The sequence below is a fragment of the Hippopotamus amphibius genome, chromosome 15 (genome assembly GCF_030028045.1).
Source record: "Hippopotamus amphibius kiboko isolate mHipAmp2 chromosome 15, mHipAmp2.hap2, whole genome shotgun sequence".
Lineage (NCBI taxonomy): Eukaryota > Metazoa > Chordata > Mammalia > Artiodactyla > Hippopotamidae > Hippopotamus > Hippopotamus amphibius.
Window position 1 is genome coordinate 36,567,783 of NC_080200.1, and position 25,359 is coordinate 36,593,141.

Here is a 25,359-nt window from a genome sequence, read left to right on the forward strand (position 1 = left end):
CAGGGGAAGTTCATCTGTTAACAGGGAATAACTTGTTCATGATCGCTTAATATTTCTTAAACACATCCTGTGCCCTTGGGGCTGACTTTATATTATTAAAAATACTTTTGATTATCACTGCTTGGTTGGGCTTTCCTGACAGCTCAGTGTCTACAAGGAGAGGTGTAGACCAATGTAAATTCTTGATGAGGAGTAGGTCCCGATAACCTACTTCATGGAACTCAAAAGAAGGCACTTTACACACCCTCATTGGCAGTTGACTCTCTTAATTAGAGGAGTATAAATCTTTGAGGTCTGTACGGATGAAGGCTTTGTTTTGATCATGAGAATCAGATAAACGAGGACAGCTTAGCCTCGCTTTATTGGAGAACAAGTGGCATGGTTTGAATTGTTGGGTAAATGTATAGAACGTGGTATCAGAAGTAATGGTTATCACCATTATGCGGAATCTAAAAGAATGCTATATATGAACTTATTTACAAAACAGAAATAGACTCACAGACAAAGAAAACAAACTTATGGTTACCAAAGGGGAGAGGGGGCAGGGGTAGGGATAAATTAGGAGTTTGGGATTAACAGATACACACTACTGTATATAAAATAAACAACAAGGACCTACTGTATAGCACAGGGAACTATATTCAATATCTTGTAATAACCTATAATGGAAAAGGATCTGGAAAAGAATGTGTATGAATATATAACCGAATCACTTTGCTGTATGCCTGAAACTAATACAACATTGTAAATCAGCTATATTTCAATAAAAAAAAAAGTAATGTGCCGAGAGCAGCTCGACGAGTCGAGGTGAGTGACGGGTGCCGCAAGCTTAAAGAAAACACAGACACAGATTTAAGAGAAAGATGGTACCAGGGGACTCAAGACCTCTAGGATCAAGAGCCTTGCTGATTGATCCCACGTTGCTTTTATTGAGTTCTTGGCATAGCCTAAAGGTCTAACACTCCCAATTTAGTCCCACAAACAAGGTTATCTTTGAAATAAACAAACAAAGGCCTCACATGACTGGGGCAATGATCTTTGTTTGCCTCCTGGGTCGGATTTGAGCAGGGTGTGGATCTGAGCTGGGCATGGAGAGCAAAGCAGCCCTGGGGGCAGGAGACCTCTCTCAAAAGGACTGAGGGTCTGTGCCCCACCCCTGTTGGCCCTTCTGCGACTGTGCCTGTCTTAGGTTGTTCCTCCCCTGAGGAATCTTACCCGTCTCTGGCTGACCAGCCATCCTCCAGGGCCAAACAGGGTGATATGAGGTGTGCAAGTGAGAAAGGGGCTGCGCCCTCAGAGAGGGTCAATATTCTGTTTTCACGGTAGCCTATGCCCCCATGGTCTCCACGCCCAGCACCCTTAGTTCCTCCACTGCTCAAGCAGGACATTCTGCATCCAGTCACTCAGTCCAAAGACTTTAATTACTTTTAGTAACATTTACAAGGTTTCAGAAAGACTTCTGAATGTCTTCCCACAGTAATGCTATTTTCTCCTTTAGAGAAAGACTTCATCTTTATAGGTTCTGCCTGAATTGGAAGTCTTTCCAAAGCTCTGGACTCCTCATTGTCTGCTTTTGTTTTGTTTGTTTGCTTTTAATGATCACTAGGATCTGTTGGCTTGAGGTACCACTTACTTTGCTATGGAGTGTTAATTGTTAGTCTTGATAAGACAAACCCTCCCTTGGGATCACTCAGATGAATCAATACTTTGAAATGGATTGATTAGGAAGGCAGGAAAATTGCAGGTGTTCCTTTGATTTTTGAAAGACTTTGACATATGAATTACAAGCCTGTATAAACCAAAAGTTTCACCATATGCTATATATTGACCAATTAAATCACAGAGCCAAGGTAAGAATAGGTGTGCTATATTAGTTATTTTCATTTTTTCATGACAAGGTTATTTTAGATTACAGTTTTTGAAGGTAGAGATTTAGACAACCTCAAGAGCAGCCCCCACTTCAACACAGAAGACTAATAAAGACTGTCTGGTAATATGTATAGCAGTTCTCCCTTGTCCATGGTTTTGCTTTATGTGATTTCAGTTATGCGCTTTCAACTGTGGTCCGAAAATATTAAATGGAAAATTCCACAAATAAACAATTCATAAATTTTAAATTACAGGCTATTCTGAGTAGCGTGTTGAAATCTCACGCCCTCCTGCTCTGTCCTGGCCTGGACATAAATCATCCCTTTGTCCAGTGTATCCCTCTGGTTAGTCTCTTAGTAGCCGCCTCAGTTTTCAGATCCATGGTCATCAGATCCACTATTGTATCACAGTGCTTGTGTTCAAGGAATCCTTATTTTATTTAATAATGGCCCCAGGGTGCAAGAGTAGTGTTGTTGGCAATTAGGACATGCCAAAGAGAAGCCATGAGCTGCTTCCTTTACGTGAAAGGTGTATGTTCTTGGCCTAGTAAGGAAAGAAAAAATAAATTGTATGCCGAGGTGGCTAAGATCTATGGTGAGAATGAATCTTCTATCTGAAATTGTGAAGAAGGGAAAAAGTTTGTGCTAGTTTTCCTGTTGCACCTCAAACTGCAAAAGTTATGGCCACAATGCATGATGAGTGCCTTGTTAAGCTGGAAAAGGCATTAAACTTGTACAGTAACATATTTTGAGAGACAGACCACATTCACATAACTTTTATTACAGTAATTATTATAATTGTTCTATTTTATAATTATTGTTGTTAATATCTTACTGTGCCTAGTTTATAAATTAAACTTTATCGTAGACATGTATGTATGGAAAAAACATAGCATATATAGGGTTTGGTACTACCTGGGGTTTCAAGCATCCTCTGGGGGTCTTGGAATTGTATCCGCCGATAAGGGGGGATTACTCTATGTATCCGTGCATGTGAGTACAATACTATTACTTGTATAGATGAACCTACCTTGTTTTATTACACTTTGCTGTATTGCATTTTACAAATACTGTGTTTTTTACATATTGAAGGTTTGTGGCAACACTGCATTGAGCAAGTCTGTTGGTGCCATTTTTCTAACAGCATTTGCTCACTTCATGTCTGTGTCACAATTTGGTAATCTTTGTAATATTTCAAACTTTTTCATTATTATTGTATTTGTTATGGTAATCTGTGATCAGTGATCTTTGATGTTACCATTGCAAAAGGATCATGACTTGTTGAAGGTTCAGGTGATGGTTAGCATATTTTAGTAATAAAGTATTTTTTAATTATGATATATACTTTAAAAAAATTAATTAATTGGCTGCGCTGGGTCTTCATTGCTGCTTGAAGTCTTTCTCTAGTTGTGGTGAGTGGGGGCTACTCTTCATTGCGGTGCACAGGCTTCTTATAGCAGTGGCTTCTCTTGTGGAGCACGGGTGTCTAGGCTTGCTTTAGCAGTTGTGGCAGACAGGCTCGGAAGTTGTGGCTGGTGGGCTCTAGAGTGCAGGCTCAGTAGTTGTGGCACACAGGCTCAGTAGTTGTGGTTCGTGGGCTCTAGAGTGCAGGCTCAGTAGTTGTGGCACACAAGCTTAGTTGCTCTGTGGCATGTGGGATCCTCCTGGACCAGTGCTCGAACCTGTGTCCCCTGCATTGGCAGGCGGGTTCTTAACCACTGTGCCACCAGGGAAGTGCTGTACATTGTTTTTTAGACATAATACTATTGCACAGTTAACAGACTACAGTATAGTGTAAATATAAGTTTTATATGCACTGTGGGTCTTGCTTTATTGAAATATTTGCTTTTTGTGGTGGTCTAGGGAAGATATGCCTGTAGTACTATATGACTCAGGTATAGGTATTCTTTGGGGGCCCAATGAGCCGTTTATGGCTCTAAATAAAATTTCTGGTCCTGCAGTAACGATTCTGAACCAGGAGATAAAAGCAGATGGCCCCTTTGCTGTGCCCTCTTCTTTGTCGAGATAACTGCAGCTCTGAGGGGCTCAGTGGGGAGATCCGGGCCCCTCTGGCTGATGAAAAGTATTCCCTCAAGGTTTGGTTATTTGATCTGGGAAGGGCTAACCACTTTCTGGGTTGTGTACTTGGATGTTCTGCTCAGCTCACGCAAGATTTCACTTGTCTCATGTAACTGTGTCATAAGTTAACCTTAGATCCAAATACAGTTCATCCTCCACTTATGATGGGGTTACCACCCCCCCAAATAAACCCATCATAATTTTCTAAGTCACAAGTGCATTTAATACACCTAACCTCCTGAACTTCATCGTTTAGCCCAACCTATCTTCAGTGTGCTCAGGTTTACATTGGCCTACAGCTGGGCAAAATCATCTAACACAAAACCTATTTTATAATAAAGTGTTGAATATCTCATGTAATGTACTGAATACTGTACTGAGAGTGAAAAACAGAACGGCTGTATGGGTACAGGAAGGCAGTCAGTGTGTTGGTTGTTTACCCTCACGACTGTGTGGCTGACGGGGACCTGTGGCTGCCCCTGCCCACCATCAGGGCATTAGGAGAGTGTCCTACTGCATATCGCTAGCCTGGGGAAAAATCAAAATTCAGAATCTGAAGTCTGGTTTCTACTGAATGCATATCACTTTCACACAAAGTTGAAAAATTGTTAAGTCAAACTGTCTTAAGCTGGGAACCATCTCTGTTGCATTTTCTTTTCTTTTGATACCCTTGATATTATTACAATAAATATAAATTGTGTAATTGAGATTTGAGTATGTTTAAAATAAGAGTAAACAAGAGAGATACAGTTTGGTAAATGGTTGCAGCTTCATTTTTTTTTTTTAATTGGAGTATAGTTGATTTACAATATTATGTTACTTTCAGGTGTACAGTAAAGTGATTCAGTTTTATATATATATATATATATATATATATATATATATATATGTCTTTTTTCATATTCTTTTCCATCATAGGTTATTGCAAGATATTGAATATAGCTCTCTGTGCCATACAGTAAATACTTGTTGTTTATTTTATATATAGTAGTGTGTATCTATGAATCTCATACTCCTAATTTATCCCCCCCCCTTCCCTTTTGGTAACCATGGTTTGTTATCTATGTCTGTGAGTCTGTTTCTGTTTTGTAAATATATTCACTTTTTTACTTTTTAGATCCCACATGTAAGTGATATCATATAATATTTGTCTTTCTCTGTCTCACATCATTTAGTATGATAATCTCTGGGTCCAGCCATGTTGCTGCAAATGGCATTATTTCATTCTTATTTATGACTGAGTAATATTCCATTGTATATATGTACAATATCATCTTTTTTTTTTTGAATTTTTATTGATGTATAGTTGGCTTATGATGTTGTGTTAGTTTCAGGCGTACAGTAAAGTGAATCAGTTATGCATATACATATATTCACTCTTTTTTAGAATCTTTTCTGATATAGATCATTACAGAGTATTGAGTAGAGTTTCCTGTGCTATACAGTAGGTCCTTATTAGTTATCTATTTTATATATTGTGTATATGTCAATCTCAATGTCCCAATTTATCCTCACCCCCCTGGTAACTGTAAGTTTGTTTTCTACATTTGTGACTATATTTCTGTCTTGTAAATAAGTTTATTTGTACCATTTTTTTTTGATTGCGTATATAAGTGATATCATGTGGTATTTGTCCTTGTCTGACTTACTTCACTCTGTATGCCAGTCTCTAGGTCCATCCATGTTGTTGCAAATGGAGTTATTTTGTTCTTTTTTATGGCTAAATAATATTCCATTGTATATGTGTACCACATTTTCTTTATCCACTTCTCTGTTGGACATTTAGGTTGCTTCCATGTCTTGGCTATTGTAAATAGCGCTGCAGTGAATTTTGGGATGCATGTGTCTTTTCAAACTAAAGTTTTTGTCTTTTCCAGACATATGCCCAGAAGTAGAATTGCTGGATCATACAGTGACTATATTTTTAATTTTATAAGCAACCTCCATGCCGTTTTCCACTGTGGCTGCACCAGTTTACATTCCCACCAACAGTATAGGAGGGTTCCCTTTTCTCCACACCCTCTCCAGCATTTATTGTTTGTAGACCTTTTGATGATGGCCATTTTGACCAGTGTGAGGTGATAACCTCATTGTAATTTTGATTTGCATTTCTCTAATACAGCAGTATTGGGCATCTTTTCATGTACCCATTGGCCGTCTGTATGTCTTTTTTGGAGAAGTGTCTGTTTAGGTTTTCTGCCCATTCTTTGATTGGGTTGTTTGTTTTTTGGATATTGAGCTGCATGAGTTGTTTGTCTATTTTGGAAATTAACCCCTTGTTGGTCACATCATTGGTTGCAACTTCGTTATTAGAGTTTTATTTTGACTATTTTAGAATTGTCAATTAATGATATTTCAGAAAATGAAATTTCAGATTCCGAAAATGAAAAATATTTGCAGAACATTGATGTCTTCCATGAACTATATTTTTGTTTTACATGAATGTACCTCTTTAATGATTCTTGGTTTTAGATTTCTTTCAACCACTAAAATGTTTGAAACCTGAGCTTGTGGTGCTGTAGGAAAAAGGTCAAATCTCTCTCCTTAGGCATGCTAGAAAATATTGGCTACTAAAGGCAAACAAGATAATCTCTTTGAAAGTTCACTGGGGTTACCTTTAATTTCCAAGAGCTGCAAGATGCTTTAATATACATTTTTGTCTGTTAGAAATATGGTATATTCCTCATTTGCAAAAGATCACATATGCCTTTCTTCTCTCTTTATGTTGTGTGCGAGGACCTTGCCTTTTTCATTTTTGTATCATTAGTATCTGGTATACAGTAGATAAAGGAAACATTTACTGAATTCGTGAGTTGGAAAGTATGTGGCAAGAAAGACACTCTTATTATAAGCTATCTAACAGTGTTTTATGGGGAAATAAACACTAACTTTGTACCCTGTCGGGGGTAACCTGGGCTGAGCATCTTATGTACTTCTTGGTTGCCATGCCAGGTTGCTAGTCCAGAAATAAAGCAAAGGCTAAATACACATGGTGTCCAGAGCCAAGATCAACAAATACAGAGGGTTCATCTCCAAACAGCCAAGTTCAAATGTGTAATGGATTGAAAAGCCAAACAGAGATCCTTGAAAGTGTGGTTAGAAAAATTCCCAAGTCAGTGAATGACCAAACGTAGTCTGCTTTATGGTATGGACCTCTGTGCTTAGAAGGAGTTTCAGATTTTTAAAACTACAGAAAGGAAACGGACTATATCCACCTTCATGGATTGTTTTACTATTATGACTTTATTTAGACAGGGTTCCAGAGGATATCAATGGTATTTTCATATTGGATAATTGAGAAAGTTTACCAAAGATACTATTTTTAAAGCAATGGTCAGGGCTGAGGGAAGGCAACATGCGTATTGAAGAATCCCGGAGTTAGTAACAGTGGAGAGCTGTTACCATCAGCCCTGGGCCTGATGGGATGAGGGACGAGGGGCTGTTCTGACCCAGAAGAAAGCCTCATGGAGAGGGCTATGCAATGTGCTGCAACCTGCCAGAGAGAGAGCCCAGGAAATAGACATCCTGACACCATTCTCCCCTCAAACTCACCCCCGCATCCTCTTGGTGGTGCCTTCCACTGGCTGAATGAACCCAATCAGAAGTGGATGGACCCAGTCAGAAGCCACAGGGCAGGGGGCCCCATGATGCTGTCTACACAGGGCAGCCACCCCAGGCTACAGGTTGGAGAATAGATCCGGAGGGACAAATAGCAATTATCCAGCATGAAGACTTGATGATTTTCATTTTTATTACAAGGGAGCCAGTGAGGAGGGGGAAAGTGAAATCAAGCAATAAATTCACTTGACAAATGGTCAACAAATGTTTATGTAGAAGCATATCTGGAGGAAGAGTTTCCGAGAGAGATGGAAAGGCCAGTGCAGAGCTCCCCATGCAGGACGCCTGGTGTGTTTGAGGGACTGTAAGGAGACCAGTAGAGGTAGAGAAGTGAGCAAACAGGAAAATAGGAGGCCTGAGGTCAGAGGTGTAAAAGGGCATCCCATCCCATCCCAGGGGGCCTTGCAGGCTGCTCTAGAGACCTTTGCTTCTACTCTAAATAAGTGGGTACCATTGCAGGGTTTTGAGCAGAGCAGTGACATAATCCGACATTTTATTTTATACTTGTATTTTTGGCTGTCATTTTGTGAGTAGATGGTAGTGGGCAGGAGTAGAAGCAGGAAAGGTTACTGGGGTATCTGGGAGAGAGATGGTTCCGGGCACAGAGAGGGACTGAGAAATGCTCAGATTCTGGATAGGTTCTGAAAGCAGGGTCAGGATTTTCCAACAAAGTTGACTTAGAATGTGTGTCAGAGACCACACCATGAGTTTTGTTCTGAAAATCTGTAAGGATAGGGCTGCCATCAGGTGAGATGAGGAAGGCTGCAGGTAGAGCTGAATTGAGGGGAATAGAATTGTTAACCTGAAGAACTGAGGGCCTAGCTAGATATTAATTAGGAGCAGGTAAAAAAACCAAACAAAAAATAAAATATTGCGTGTACTGTTTTCCGAGAGAGACTTTTTGGTGATTTGGAGCCCTCTGGTGGAAAAGTGTATTATTAATCTTCAGGGAATTCTCTCCACATCTCAAAAGTGCACTCTTGAAAATACTTGTTATTTAGGCTTTAGTTTTCATTTGAACCAACTAAGAATAAATCATGCACCTGTTTCTTTTACACCCATGGTGGCTGGTAAATGTTATTAGGTTTAATCTTGGAAGGCTATGACTGACTATAAAACAAGTCTATCAGGAGGTTGACAGCTACCTGTTACCTGGACTGCTTTAAGGTATTGTGTGTCAGGATAGTCTGGGGGAGGTTAGAGGTTTGGAAATGATACATTCTGAGAATGAGGAAAGAGTTAGTTGAGTGGGAATGGCCACTTGTGGGCGTGAGAAGGATGAGGATGGAGGAGAGTGAAGTTGAAGGTGGGAGAAAATTAGGTTGTTAGGAGAAATGCCAGTTGTTTGTCATGTAAAATTTCAAGTTTTTTTTTTTTTTAATTTCAAGTTTTTGAATGCAAGTGATATTAATGTTCTGTCAGGTGTCCCTTTGATTGTGAGCTGCTGCATTTTCCTTCTAGGGTTGACAACTTTGGTTTGGGCCTTTTACTTCGATCCAAGCAGATAAAACGCATGGTCTCTTCGTATGTGGGTGAAAATGCAGAATTCGAACGACAGTATTTAGCTGGTGAATTAGAAGTAGAGCTGACACCTCAGGTAAAAAAACTCTCTGCTTTTTTTTTTTTAACAATGCTAACTTATTTTAAAATTTACCTTTTTTCCTCCTAGACATGTCACTGTGTAAGAGAGGTAAGGTAGAATGCTCTTTTGTCAAACCAAGGAAATTTGTTTATAGGTCACCCCTCTTGATTGCTAGAGGACTAATATTTTGTCACTGTGTACTGAAAAAGGAGGTGAAAATATCTAGGCTTCAGGATAAAATTTTAAGTTTGGCACTATAGTGTATTATTTCACTGGAGCGTGCAAAAGAACTTGCTGGAATGTTTGAGGATGGTCCTAAAAGTTATTTCCTACAAATCACACAATTAGAAGTTTGTGGGGAATCTGGTCTTGCTGAGACATAGGAAAGTGAGTCCCATGGAGGGACTACATCACAGAGTAAGTGCTGCGATCAGAGCCCAGGTGTCCAGGGAGCTGAAGCATTACAAAGGAAGCAATGACTGAAACTAACCAAGCAAATTTCCACGCATTTTATACACCACTTCCTATCCTAACTGATTGAAGCGTTGGTCATTGAGGATACTTTTTGAAAGCATATGTGTAAAGCAAAGATCTACAGGTGGTATGCACTGCTCTTCCATTTTGACGTGGTCTGCCTTCATCTCTGAAACTGAGCCCACCGCTCTGCTTTATTTGTGCCAATAGAATATATTATTACTACTGACTTCAGCAAATTGGTAATAATGTAATATAGCAGAATTTTAAAAATTTCAATAATTAAATCGCTGTATGTTCTTATCTGGAGAGAGTAGGCATGGGAGAACTGTTCTTTCTACCTGAAGCTTCACAGTATTTTCCAAGTCACATGTGATCACCCTACAGTGTTGGCACCTGTGCCTATTATAGCATTGCACTATGCTTGATATTTATGCAATTTTGATTGACAGTTTTTTGAAAATAACAAAAGATGTACTATCTTTGTTGCTTGTGCTGCTATTACAAAATACCACAGACTGGGTGGCTTAGAGAAGAGAAATTTATTTCTTACTGTTATGGTAGCTGAGAAGTACAAGATCAAGACACAGGGTGATTTGGTTCTTGGTAGAGGGGAGGATGAGGGGAGGAGGGAGAGAGAGAGAGAGAGTGCGCTCAGGCACATATGCAGGTGAGTGCTCTGGGGTCTCTTGTTGTAAGGACACTAACCCTCTTTGATCAGGGCCCTACCCATATGACCTCATTTAACCTTACCGACTTCCATAAAGGCCCACCTCCAAATACAATCACGTTGAGGGAACGGGCTTCAACATGTGAATTTTGGGAGTGGGGGACACAAATCCGGCCATAGCATATACTTTTCGTCTTCACATTATAGGTTGAGGTAACATATCCTTGGAGTTGTGGAGCTGTTGAAAATTAGCTTTTCAATTACCTTTTTAATCTTTTGCATTATCCCTCATTTTGTCAGAAAGTATATATATGGGAGAGGAACTTTCTTAATATTTCTTTCACTTTCTTTCTTTTAGCTTAAAAAAGTCAGTATCTCCTTCCCCTACTGGTACACGAGTCACCATTGACTCTGGGAACTTTTTTGCAACCTGAGAGCCAGGGAGGAAGTGCTGATGAAGTGCAGGGATTAGGAGTCCCTTGGGGGTTGGATGTGCAGGAGGAGGGGTTGGATGTGTAGGAGGAGGGGTTGGTGGTACCTGCAGGGGGCCTACATGTAGATATAGTCTACTTTCAGGCCTTTGCCCAGTTGGACAGAGAGAAGAAGTAAAGTATTCAGGGAGGGTGCACATAAAAAATATTTTAAAGTAGGGGATGTTATTATGGTTGTTTTGATAACTTAATTTTTGTGAATGTTATTAACCTAAAATATCTACAATGCATTGAAGAGTCACCTCTGTCCATCAGATAGAACGGAGAACCAGGTATCTAGGTTTTCAGTTACATCACAGGTTCGTCCTTCCCCCAGAATATCCTGCCTGCTCCAAAAGACTTAATGTCTGAAATCCCAGCCGTTAGTCCCTTCTTTGAGTTTAGTATTTAAAGGCCCCAATTCAAGTAGATGATCACTTTCAGGCTGGGTCAGTATTAACACACTGTCATTAACATCTAAACCTATTCTCACTACTGGTTAACCAGTCAGTTATCTAGTCTGAATATGAGGTAGCTAGACCGTAATAAGAGCTCATGGTAGGGAGCGTGTCGGGAAATGTTCAGGTCCAGAGTTATTCCCTTGTGGGAAAACCGGGTAGAAAGGCAGCTGGTGGTGGGAGAGCTGGGGAAATTAGTGTTGAAATCACTGGACCCTAGAAGGGTGACAGAGATGATCAGATGAAGATGCAAAGAAACTTTGCATATAGCTGTTTCTATTCTGAAACAAATTTGAATTTCTCTTGGCTTTTTAAAAACCAGTTTACCTGTATGTTGTACTCTTTGTCTAGCTTGGATTTTTCCTTAGTTAGATATGTAGTAGATAAAATACTTATGAGAATGGTTTAGAATAAATTCTAAATAGGTTTGAACATTTTACATTATTATTATATAATCATGACATTGTTATTAGTGACAAGATTCAGGCCATACCTACATACAGCACACAGTGAAACATTAAACTGTATGTTTTCTAATGTATACAGTTAAAGTTACTTCAGATCTGGAAGTTGATTTTAGAATATTACAAACAGACTGATGTAGAATGTGATATCAAGAAACCAGTGGAGACATGGAAGCTGAAAGCATTAGTATACAAATAAGCGGTTCCATTAAGAACTAGGATTAAGGATATAGAGGTTGTTTAGAGAGACAGTAATTGTTTTACGTTGACCTTCTAGCCAGCAGTGTCCGTGAGATATACCAATGTGCACTCTTAGGTATGGTTTAGATTGATGAACACCTGTAGAGCAGGACTGTGCCTGTATGTGTTTCTGTGTCTGCAGACAGAAGTGTGCTTACTGGACTTTTTTGATGCAGTGTTGTTTTCTCACTTGTAGGGTACGCTTGCAGAGAGGATTCGTGCAGGTGGGGCTGGAGTTCCTGCATTTTACACCAGCACAGGGTATGGGACCCTGGTGCAAGAAGGAGGGTCACCGATCAAATACAACAAAGATGGCAGCATTGCCATTGCCAGTAAGCCGAGAGAGGTAAGAAGCCTGGATACCTCCATCAGCACAGGACTCCAGGTGGACTCGTTGGGCGAATAAGTATAAAACCACACCTGTGTGAGAACAAACGCTGTCATTCATTCAGTAATGTAAACACGTTAGGTAAAATTTCTCGCTAAAATGGAGCATCTGCTAGTAATTAAAATCACATAAAGAAACCAGAATAAATAAATGAGAAGAAAAGAATCTAATCCGTAGAAGAGGTGTGAGTCAAGATTAGTTTCATGGTAATTTTTAAGAAATTTAGGAGCGTTTATATTTGCTGATGATGTTTCTGTGGAAAAGAGAGTAGATGTATGCTATATATGGTATTAAACTTCATGCTCAGGCCCCTTCTGGATGTGACTGAAGGAGGGGAAAAAAGCCAAATCACAAGTTTGTCTGCAGTCTTAAGGGGGGGGGGGGGCAGTTAGAGTTATACAGTGGAACAGAGGGTTCATATTATCTCCTTTGTCCTTCATTTTGTATACTGGACATATTTGAGCTTTAGACTGAATAACTTGGTTTTATTTAAAGCGCTAGATAAGCTGGGGTATCTTTATACTGGGTAACTTCACTCACATATTAGAAAAGAATAGGGACTTCCCTGGTGGTCCCGTGGTTAGGACTTCGCCTTCCAATGCAGGGGGTGCGGGTTCGATCCCTGGTCAGGGAGCTAAGATCCCACGTGCCTTGGGGCCAAAAAACCAAAACACAGAACAGAAGCAATACTGTAACAAATTCAATAAAGACTTTAAAAATGGTCCACATCAAAAAATTCTTAAAAAAAAAAGAATAGAACTCTAGACCTAGGTATTTGAGATACTCAGGTTTGAGCCAGTATTTCATTGCTATATTTCTAGTATTTTTCCCTTCTCCCTGCCTGCATGGCTCTAGAGAGTTAACAAAGGTCGCAGAAATGCTGAGCTTATCTCTAGGGAAGCGAAAACTTAGTAAATCAAGGGCTCTTATCACCTTTCCCCGTATAGGGATGTTAGCTCTGCACGTCCGTGTTTTGAGGGAAGATAAAGGTCATTGCCCTTGTCCCCTGCTGTCCAGTGTTTGTCTCCAGCAGCATCCTCCATCTGGGGCTTTGCCTTTCTGCTTAGAGTGACCTGTATTGACTCAAAGCTTCTCTTAACATTTTTCATATTCTATCTTGCTTCTTTCTTTACTGCCTAATTAGGTTTAAAGAGTTTTTGACAAAGTAAAAGACAGGAATCTAATTATTAAGATGGATCTTAGTTAATATAGATGAAGATGCCTGGCGAAATTGGGTGAATGCTTTGAGAGCTCGCTAGAAGTTACAGCATTAACTCTCCCTGGGAAAACATAGGATAGACTAGAATCTGTTCTGAATGCTGGGGGTTCATTGCAGCCTGGAGTCAGGTGTAGGAATCTGGCCGTTTTAATATTGTCTGAATCCCTTAGGAATACAACAAATAATTTCTTGAAATAGTTCTCATTAGCTCTTTGTTTTCCTTGATTACGATGGGAAGAGGAAATGAGTGAATTCCTTAGATCAGTGGTAATTACTGAGGACTTTCTATTTGCCAAGCACTGGTCTGAGTGCGGTGGAAGAAGGGGTCTTCTCGACCAAGTCCCCCTGTGTTGGGGAAGCTGACAGGGAACGAATAGACAAACACACAATGCCAATACTGGAAGTGCTGTGAACACAGGTCAAGTAGGGCAAAGGCAGAGAGGACGACGAGTGGCCAGGAAGGTGGGTTCCAGGCTGTGTCAGGGAAAACCTCTCTGAGGAGGTGACATTTGGTAGAGGACCGAATAAGAGAGGAGAATGAGCCTGGTGAACATGATCAGAAGGAAGAGGAAGGACAGGGTCGCGGGGCTGGCTTGCCTCGTGTGTGGGACAGCAGGGCACTGAGACTGGAGCAGAGGGAATGAGGAGAGCGTGGTAGGGTTGGAGCTGGAAGAGAGGCAGGGCCAGACCACGTGAGTTTGTACTTTACTGAGTGTGGTGAGAGGACAACAGAGAGTCTTGAATATGGTGGGACAGTGATGGATCTGAGTTACATGTTGGAAAGAGCCCTGTGACTGTTGGGTAGTGAGTTTTTTGCTGGAGACCCAAGAACAGAAGCAGCGAGAGAGAGGAAGAGGCTGTGTGTTAATCCAGGGGGGAGTGGAAGGTGTTTATTAATTTATATTTGTTTATTTTTAAAGTTTTATTAAATTTTTATTTTTTGGCTGCATTGGGTCTTTGTTGCTGCACACGGACTTTCTCTAGTTGTGGGTGAGCAGGGGCTACTCTTCGTTGTGGTGTTCGGACTTCTCATTGCGGTGTCTTCTCTTGTTGCGGAGCACAGGCTCCAGGCGTGTGGGCTTCAGTGGTTGTGGCGCGCGGGCTTAGATGCTCTGCAGCATGTGGGATCTTCCCAGAGCAGGGATCGAACCCGTGTCCCCTGCATTGGCAGGCGGATTCTTAACCACTGCACCACCAGGGAAGCCCCTGGAAGGTGGTTTAGATGAAGCTGGTTAACAGTGGAATTTGTGGGAAGTGGCTGGAATTGGGAAATGTGTTGATAGTGGAGCCAGCAGGATTTACTGAGTAAGAGAAGACCTGAATCAAGCATGCTGCTTGTTGAAGTGGGCTGAGCGTGGAGGTAATGGAAGAGCTCTGTCTGGACGTGATGCGTTTGACATGATCATTAGCCTCCAAGAGGAGGTGTTCTGTATGCTCAAGCTTGGGGAGGGTTGAGAGCTGGGGTAGGAACTTCGGAGGCATCAGGATGCGGTGTTGAAGTCCATGGGACTCGATTAGTGTCTAGGGCTAGAGTGTAGACAGAGAACACCTTGTACGCATGTAAGGGTTTAGAAGAGGCCTGACGTTTGAGGGCTGAGACGAGGGAAAGGAGCAGCAAATAAGATGGGAAAGAGTGTCCGGTGAGTGGAGAGGGAACCCAGGGGAGTCTGGTGGCTTGGAAGAGGGGAACTTTTACAAAGGAGGGAGTGATCAGCCGTGTCAGAGTGTGAAGAGGTTGGGTACGAGGACTGGAAATTGACCATTGGAGTTGGAAACGTGGAGGTCACTGGTGACCTTAAAGAGTGATTTTTCTGGACTAGAGGATTTTTGTGGAATAGTGAAAATTTGACTGGGGTGGATTCATGAAAGGACTGAAAGATGAGGAAGTGGAAACTGAAATGTGTAACTTTTCCAAGTGAGCATAATGGCTAGTTTGACAAAACCAATTCCTCCCCTGTCTTTAAAGTCTAGAATAGCTAACACTTAGCCACTGCTGATCTGTAGACCCTTCAGGAGAATATAGTTGGAATAGAAAAAAGGCCAGTGTTTTTACTTTGCCCCGAGTTAGCATATATTTAGATGTGTATGTAGTTTTCCAGATCTGTATGTAAAAGACTCAACTATCATCACTGGTGATGACTGAAATAGATAAGACTTAAAAACCTATATTGATGTGTAGGTTACAAATATCTTTTGTATAATTTGTCTAAGTTCATATTAATATGATCCTCATTCATCAGTGATTCCCTAGATTCATTTATCTTTTCTAACAGGAAAGTGGGATAATGTCTTTAAGGAAACTGGTCTTTAAGAAATGATTTCTATTTTAATACACATCAAAACTACAATTAAATATCACCTCACACTGGTCAGAATGGCCATCATCAAGAAGTATGCAAATAATGAATGCTGGAGAGGGTGTGGTGAAAAGGGACCCTCCTACACTGTTTGTGCAGCCACAATGAACAGTATGGAAGTTCCTTAAAAAACTAAAAATAGTCACCATATGATCCAACAGTCTTGTTCCTGGGCATATATTTGGAAAAGACGAAAACTCTAGTTTGAAAAGATACATGTACCCCAGTGTTCATAGCAGCACTATTTACAGTAGCCAAGACACGGAAGCAACCTAAGTGTCCATCAACAGATGAATGGGTAAAGAAGATGTGGTGCATATATATACAATGGAATATTACTCAGGCATAAAAAGTAGTGAATTAATTACATTTGCAGCAATACGGATGGACCTAGAGATTATCATACTAAAGAAAGTAAGTCAAACAGAGAAAGACAAATATCATATGATATCACTTATATGTGGAATCTAAAAAAATGATACAAATGAGCTTATTTACAAAACAAATAGACTCACAGACATAGAGAACAATCTTGTGGTTACCAAAGGGGACAGCTGGGGAGAGGGGTAAATTAGGAGGTTGGGATTAACATATACACACTACTATATATAAAATAGATAAACAACAAGAACTTACTGTCTAGCACAGGGAACTATATTTAATGTCTTGTAATAACCTATAATGGAAAAGAATCTGAAAAAGACTATACATGTATATATGTACATATATATATCTGAATCACTTTTATGTACACCTGAAACTAACACTATTGTAAATTAAGTATACTTTAATTAAAAAAAGAAAAAATATCTTTTTTTAAACCACAGTTAAAGAAACGTACCTGAACGTTCTCCCAAAGCTTTCTACAAAATGAATGCAGTGTGTCCACTAGGGGGCGCAGGAGGAATGAGAATGGAGTTGGGCCTTCAAATGGCTCCCATCCTGTGTGGTGATGGAGAGCGGTGTTGACATCGTTTCCTCTCTTCCTTTCAGTTCGCAGAGCTAAGTCCCCATGAAGAAAACAGGAACAAAATGCCATGGCATAGGTTTGCTTTATATGTCTTCTCCCCTCCCCTCCCATGTGGAGTAGAATTAAAATCAGTAAACATACAGAAATCAATAGCCTTCCATTAGACCAGTAATGACAGAAGAGAAGGTGTAGTAGAATAAAATATAACAGTCACAGTGACATTAAGAACCATAAAGCACCTATGAATAAGCCTAGAAACAATATACAAAGCTTTTTCGGGGGAAAAATTATAAAACTATTTTTTAAAAATAAATTTATTTATTTATTTATTGGCTGCATTGCGTCTTTGTTGCTGCACTTGGGCTTTCTCTAGTTGCAGCGAGCAGGGGCTACTCTTCATTGTGGTGCGCGGACTCCTCATTGCCTTGGCTTCTCTTGTTGCGGAGCACGGGCTTTAGGCGCGGCTTCAGTAGTTGTGGCATATGGGCTCAATAGTTGTGGCTTACGGGCTCTAGAGTGCAGGCTCAATAGTTGTGGCGTACAGGCTTAGTTGCTCCATGGCATGTGGGATCTTCCTGGAGCAGGGATTGAACCTGTGTCCCCTGCATTGGCAGGCGGGTTCTCAACCACTGAGCCACCTAGGCAGTCCCTATAAAACTACTGAAGGAGGTAAAAGAGGACTTTACAAAATGTAGGTCTGTATTATGCTCACTGGTGGGAGGATATGGCATATCCTCCAAATTAGTCTACAAATTTTAGGAATCCCAATTAGAATCTCAACAGGTGATTACGGATTCATTAGGAGAGATGAATGGAGTTTTATAACTATAAGGTAGAAAAACAATGCATTGGGACTTCCCTGGTGGTGCAGTGGTTAAGAACCCACCTGCCAATGCAGGGGACATGGGTTCAAGCCCTGGTCTGGGAAGATCCCAAATGCTGTGGAGCAACTAAGCCCTTGTGCCACAACCACTGAGCCTGCGCTCTAGAGGCCATGAGCCACAACTATTGAGCCCACGTGCCGCAACTGCTGAAGCCTGCACGCCTAAAAGCCCGTGCTCTGCAACAAGAGAAGCCACTGCAGTGAGAAAACCGCACACCCCAACAAAGAGTAGGCCCTGCTCTCTGCAACTAGAGAAAGCCTGCGTGCAGCAACGAAGACCCAACGTAGCCAATAATTAAATAAAATTAATTAATTTAAAAAATAAAAAAAACCAACGCATTGCCCATTTCATGCAACTTATGGGGTGGAGGTAAATAGGGGCTATTTTTCATGTTCAGTATATCACTGCTTCACAGGAATAATAAAGTAAGTGCTAACACACACCGTCTGTGCCGTAAGCATATAGAACGTTCAGTTCCTCACATTTACCAAGCTCCCTCTTGCTGCCAAGCCTTTGCACATACTTCTCCCTCAGCGTCCGCTTCACCACTTTGACTAAGCCCCGGCTGTCCACACTACTCATCCTTGAAGTCTGAGTGCAGATCGTCTTCCTCCGTTGCTGAGTAGGCTTGTGTCCGTATTCTCTGCCTATCAGAGCAGGCATCACAGCCACACGAGACCTGTGCAGCTCCTGACAGTGCCGTCTTTGTCTCCTGCAGGTGAGGGAGTTTAATGGTCAGCACTTTATTTTGGAGGAAGCAATCACAGGGGATTTTGCTTTGGTGAAAGCCTGGAAGGCAGACCGAGCAGGAAACGTGATTTTCAGGTAGTATAATGGTTTTAAAAAATGTTAAATGTGTTTCAGCAACTTTTTATTTCTGAAATTATGATTACACGATGGATATCTTGATGTGTTTGGGATTTAAAAATTTATTTTAAAGATGGCTTAAAATCACACACACCTGTGTGTGTGTCTGTATAGGTGTGTGCAGAGCCCTGGCTGTGCAGTCTTGCTGGTTTGGTGTACTTGAGGGCATCTGCTCCGTTTGGTTGGTGCCCACGGTGCCCTGTTTGTTAACTATTTGAATCTATATACCTTGTATATAGTCACATGTGAATTATTTGTGCCCCTGTGTACTTTAATTGTTAAGACTAGTTACAGTGTTATGACATGCTTAGAAGATGTGACAAAAGCACACAATTATGTTTAATTTTGACATTGTTATTTATATGCATTATCTTAAAATGCCTGTTACTTTGATATTCTAGAAAAATATTGCTAATAATCACTTAAGTCAGTTCTTTTCCAGGCCTTTTGGTGTCTACTAGGAAATGCTTATGTCTGGAAAGTTGGTTTAATAATGCTTAACTTTCATTCTCATTGTCTGGAGAGCCACAGATATTAAGCCACTTAACAGATTTCAGTATCTGTTGATTACCCTAAGCATACTGAATACCAAGTTTTGTATCTTGAATTTAGGGATTATGTAGTTGTTTTTTGAAAATTGTGCCACCTTTGAATATACTCATGAAAGTTTTTTAAAATGTTTGGTCTTGGAGACTTCACCTGTTAGGTCACAGAAATAATTTTCTGTCTCATAATATTGTCCTTTTCCTGCTTTTAGTTAGTGATTTTTTTTTATCTTTACCAACTGCAGCTTTGGTACAATCACAGTTAAATTATCCTTGATCACGCTCAGGTTTTGTTCATTTCTGAAGACCTTATGTGACACTAATACTACATTTGATTTCTTGAATTTAGCCAATTTTTTAATTTTTTGTCTTTGTTTTTGTTTTTTATGGTCGGGCCACAGCACGTGGGATCTTAGTTCCCCCACCAGAAATCGAACCCGAGCCTCCTGCAGTGGAAGCACGGAGTCTTAACCACTAGACTGCCAGGGAAGTCCCCGAATTTAGCCAATTTTTGATATTATAACTAAATTTCGACAATTACAGAGTACACTTTGTATGACATCTGCCTTATTTGACATTTTGATGTAATGCTTGTGAAGCTTAATTTTTTTTTTTAAGATTAATGAAATTGTATAGTTGCAAATGGATATGAATTATTTAAAATATTCCCGTGAGTTTATCCTGTGCTTTATTGCCTGTTATCTAAGGACAGCACAAGGGCTATTCTGAGCACAGCACAGACTTTATGCCTGTGGTTTCTGCTCAGTAGCCATTGAGCTTTGATGTGAAATGAGAGCACTTGTCGCCAGTGGTCAGGTGGCCTAGATTCTTAAGATACTGACTTCTAGGCTGACCTTCATGTTTGATGGGACAGCTGGTACAGAGGTCTGTTGTAGGCCATTGCTAGAGTGGGCAGGGCCTGCTTGCCTGCACTTCAGGCCACTCTGCCCTTGGAGCTTTTGATGCTGGATGTCTGATGGAATCCAACATGGTAACTTGTGAAAGTACACAAGGATTCCTCTCTCAGGGACACACTTATCTTTGAATCCAAGTAAAAAGAAGCATTGGTGGCACAAAGAGCTGGTAAGACATAGCTGTGAATTATTTCTCTTTACCAAAGAATTTTCCCTATCAATTTACACTCTCAGAAACAAATATATATTAAAATTTTTATAATCAGGGGAAGTGCATTAATTTAGAAACTTGGGAATGCAAAACCATCAGCAAAGTTGGCCCCTTCTTAAAATTTTTACACCTCAGGGTCTGATGTGGGGATTATAGTTTAAAAAATTTCATTGGAAGTTGGTTCTCCACAATGATCTTTATAAGTGACTCATAAATTACCTATGAATGTTTCAGTTAATTTCAGCAATAGTTTTCTCTTTAGTAGAGAGTATAATTACTATACCTTCTCATATAAGGCACTTGCTACTTTTCTCATTATTTTAACAAGAGCAAGTTTAGTGAAATATTTAACTATAGAAACAAAGTGGCATCTCAGGTAAAAGCTTTAGAGAAATTAGTTTTAGAGTAGATTTATTAATATCCATTTTATTTTTCTGTGCATAACTATGTTGAATATGAAAAATAGTCCCTCTTTCTCTTAACCCCGTAAAAAACTATATAATTGAATGAAGTGACCATTGCATTGTTTTTATTTATAAAATAGCTGTAAAACTTATGGACAATATGATACACTCTTCCAAGCCAGAAACTCAATTCCTTACTACCCTGTCCAAGGTACATGTGCCATACATGTCACTAGGGACAGCTAACCCTGAGCTAGGAGGGGAGCTCTGGGATGAATCCGTATCCGCTCAAGGTCAGCTAATCAACCCAAGACCATAGGAGGCATCCCTGTAATGTGACAAAGCTGGCCCAGGTGTGGCTTGTGGAATCAGTCCACCTGCTAGACAGCTACATCACATACACGTGTGTCTTTTATTTGTCTTCTTTTCGGAGTCTCAAGCAAAGTTCAGATCTGTGGTTTCCATCACAGGTTTAGTTACTAGCCTTTTCGATTTCAGGCTAGTTAGTAACCCCTTCCCTGAGACCAGCCTTTCTGTTATCAATCAAGTACTGTGTCTCATGAAGTACTGTGAACCCAGGCTTTTGTTTTTCTACAAGGTCTGTTTTAAAATGTGTCTTCTGCCTCTCAGAAGGAAGTCTTTCTCGAGGGAATTGAAAAGATTAATTAGTGACCTTTCAACTCTGTTACAGTAAGATGAATACCTTGTGAGTAAAGGTAGAAACATTTACCTTACAGCTGTGGAATCTGTTAAACATGCACCATGAACCTTCAAAGCACTTCCTGCCAAGACTGGACAAGAGCTTGAATTTTTCACTACTTGAGGGGTGGGTGGGGATTGTTCAGCTCACAAGTATGTGCAGTGGATTCACAAATTGGAAATACATGTCATAAAACTGCAACAGTAAAATCACATTTTGTAAATTAAAGCTGCGTGTTAACTGTGACTACTGTTGAGACTTTATTCAGAAATCCTTTTTGTAGGCTTTCTTAGCAAAAAAAAAAAATTATCCCATATCTATGGATAATGTCTCAATCTTCTGTATGTATGTTTTATTAATAGGTAAATATTTAGATTTTTTAAGATTACTGTGTTCTTTAAAAAAAAATTCAATGCAAGGCTAGTTGTGAAAATGGTGTATAACGTGTTGTGGTATGAATTCCCAAGACGTCCTTTACGTCTTTTCTGGAAGAATTCAATACATTAATTGAACACAAAATAAAAATATTCACAAAGTCTTAGTTTACAGAAATTCTTTTAATCTCTAATTAAAGCTGAGAAGACGCTTCTTATTTTTGGCCTTCTTTCTCCACTTTCTTATTCCCTCGCCCCTAATGTAGGAAAAGTGCAAGGAATTTCAACTTGCCGATGTGCAAAGCTGCAGAAACCACAGTGGTGGAGGTAAGAGAAGAGGTTATTTCTGATTTCCTGATGTTAATTTTTACAGTCGATGTTATGTGTTAGTTCAAGAAAAAGTTGAAGTTCGAGATAGTTGAAGTTTTGCGGGGACGTGAGCTTTCTGGTTAGCTGGGGTCTCACTAGAGTGCTCTTTGGGAACCAAGCTACGAGGCTGACCAGCTCATAAAAGTCCTTTGGTACTTGGGTAAAAGTGGACCCTCTTGGGTAAAATCTCAAGATGAATTTTTTATTTTTTATGAATGTATTTTATTTTTGGCTGTATTGCGTCTTGGTTTCTGTGCGTGTGGGCTTTCTCTAGTTGTGGCGAGCAGGGGCTCCTCTTCGTTGCAGTGTGCGGGCTTCTCATTGCGGTGGCTTCTCTTGTTGCAGAGCACAGGCTCTAGGTGTGCAGGCTTCAGTAGTTGTGGCACATGGGCTTAGTTGCTCTGCGATATGTGGGATCTTCCCAGACCAGAGATTGAACCCGTGTTCCCTGCATTGGCAGGCAGATTCTTTTTTTTTTTTTTTTCCAATAAATTTATTTATTTTATTTATTTATTGGCTGTGTTGGGTCTTCGTTGCTGCACACGGGCTTTCTCTGGTTGCTGCGAGCGGGGGCTCCTCTTCATTGTGGTGTGCGGGCTCCTCATTGTAGTGGCTTCTCTTGTTGTGGAGCACGGGCTCTAGGCGCGTGGGATTCAAAGGTTGCAGCACACAGGCTCAATAGTTGTGGCCCATGGGCTCTAGAGCACAGGCTCAATAGTTGTGGCGCACGGGCTTAGTTGCTCCATGGCATGTGGAATCTTCCCAGAGCAGGGCTCAAACCCATGTGCCCTGCATTGGCAGGCAGATTCTTAACCACTGTGCCACCTAGGAAGTCCTGGCAGGCAGATTCTTAACCACTGCTCCACCAGGGAAGTCCTCAAGATGAATTTTTGTATACAGAATCCTAAGAAAATAGTAGGTGTATCAGGAGAAGTTCCTTATCTCACTGTTAGATACTGGTGATATTTTAAGGAAGAAAAAGCTAGTACAACTCATTGCTTTGGGGTGGTTTATTCAGAACAGTTGAATTAAGGCACTAACCAACTCTCTTTTGAACATCTCAGGGTTTGGGAGAGACTGGAACCTTCCCAGGGTTAGAGCTCTGGGACAGAAATAGGTCTTATACCCAAACCCTGCCATTTTGTTTGTACATACTTGAACCTGAAAGGAGACTTCAAAATGATTAATTTAGGCTTTGAGGATCACTTTGGAACCAGATTTTCATGAGTGTTTGAGATAGCTTTCCCATGGGAGGGCTTTACAGGAATCCATCTTTGGAATGGAAATGAGAATATATGTTCTTGATTTTTCTTGTGATGGTAGTATTGTACTTGGCCTCTTTTGGTTTCTCCACACGCTTGGCCAAGATGGTATTTCATGGAGGCAGTGCTGCCTTATTTTTGAAACAATCAAATGTTAGAATTCTGTTTCTCTCTTGGAAAGTGAAGTGTATTATTATTATTATTATTATTACTAAATAGCCATAGTTTGGCTTCTTTGTTTTTTCCTCTTTTATGGAAGTATAATTAATTTACAACGTTTGAGGTGCTGGGGGACATGGCAGTTTCAACACTGGCAGGGTGGTTTCTTGCGCAATGGCTTTAGTATATTTTCTGCATTTAACATGGATAATGTGGTTTACTCTCTCTCTGCAATCTTTTTATTTTTTAATCGAATCATCTTAATGACCTGTCCATTGCACACATCTGTAACAGCACTGAAGAAAGCCTATAACATAGCTCAAACTAATTGATAGTTTAACCCTCTATTGATTATATGTACTTCTGTAAAACTGCCACAAACCAATATTTTCTCTGTGAGTACCATGAGGTGATATGCATTGTTCTGGGTGAATGTCTTTCTTTTTTTCCTCCTTTTATAACCCGGTTCTTTTCAGCAAATCTAATCTCTTTCAAAAGCAGGAAGTGACTCTCTGCTGTCTGAGAATTAGTGTAGATATTAGAAAAGAGAGGTTCTCTGTCAGCATAAGGAAAGGGCAGATAAAATCCTTTAATTGAGCCTGCAAATACGATCAAGGCTGCCCTCCGGTGTCCTAGAACAGACATCTCGGATTCACAGCACTCTGTCCTGTTGGACACAGACTCACATTAGGATCCCTTTCAATACAGTGATGCTGACGGCCACTCCCAACTGATGATACCTGCACTGTCCAGCATGGTAGCCACTAGCCATATGTGACTTTTAAAATTTAAATTAATTGAGATTAAAGTAAAAAATTCAGTTTCTCTTCCATGGCTACATATGCTCGTGACTGCTGTGTTGACCAGCATAGATGAAGAACATTACCATCACTGGGGAAAGTTTGATTGGGCAGAGCCTAATTAGAAGGGTCAGTATGAAATCTAATTTGTCATTCCAGTTTAGGAATATAAGTGAAACAGCAATTTAGACGATAAATTATTGTAAGCCTGCCCCCTCTGGATGCTCATAGTAGAAGAGGTCCACATGCCTCTAGGTTGACTTGTAAGAACTGCGCTCCTGGACGTAGAAAATAGTTTGGAATTGGGGATGATGAGTAGACTGGGTATCATCTGATAATGAAAAATCTATCTGGGCTGTGAGTTTTGTGTTATTCTTCATCTAGTGAGTACCCTGGACCTCCAGCTCCTCTTCTGTGCTGTGTTCTGTGCACTCTGTTACCTGCATTGGCCTTTAGGACTCTATACTTCTTTTCCTCTAGCCCTATCCTGCTTTACTGTACAGTGGTGCTAGTGGGATGGATGAGGATGAGCTGGTTTAACAGGAGTCTTCAGGGATCATAAATTACCTGCGTATTTTCCTGCCTGTTAAATATCAATACTACTAGTTACTATTAATCAAGTATTTATTATGTGTTAGTCACTGCTGAATTCTTTATGGATATTATTTTTTTTAATGTTCACAATAGTCTTATGAGGTAAGAATCATTATTATCCTTATTTTATGGATGAGGACTTAAAAGCACAGAGAGGGTAGGTTATTTACCTGATGTCACACAGCTAGGTGGAGCTAGGATAGAACCATAGAACGACTGATTCTGGGGTGTCTGTGCTTTTCCACTGTTTTATGAAATACTCTCACATCATCATCGATGGATGATGTTTCAAAATCTTGAAAGGTATTGAATCTCCGGAAGTAATCCGTTTCAATGCTAACTATTAGAAACAAGCACATAGGGAGTTTGGAGCCAGTATATTCCTCTATCCCCAGCTTTCCTTGCCAGTTATTCCAATT

General features: G+C 40.3%; 1 protein-coding gene across 2 annotated transcripts in view; it reads left to right on the top strand.

Annotated features, from left to right (window-relative positions):
* The window catches only part of OXCT1 (3-oxoacid CoA-transferase 1), a 138,869-nt gene that overhangs the window by 12,010 nt on the left and 101,500 nt on the right, over window positions 1-25,359 (top strand). The window contains exons 4-7 of one of the 2 annotated variants that reach the window (XM_057708956.1): window positions 9,027-9,162; window positions 12,120-12,269; window positions 18,460-18,566; window positions 22,023-22,083. In XM_057708956.1, the coding sequence (XP_057564939.1) occupies window positions 9,027-9,162; window positions 12,120-12,269; window positions 18,460-18,566; window positions 22,023-22,083 (454 nt within the window). The remainder of the gene's footprint in view (window positions 1-9,026; window positions 9,163-12,119; window positions 12,270-18,459; window positions 18,567-22,022; window positions 22,084-25,359) is intronic. The other variant, XM_057708957.1, reaches the window with a different exon arrangement.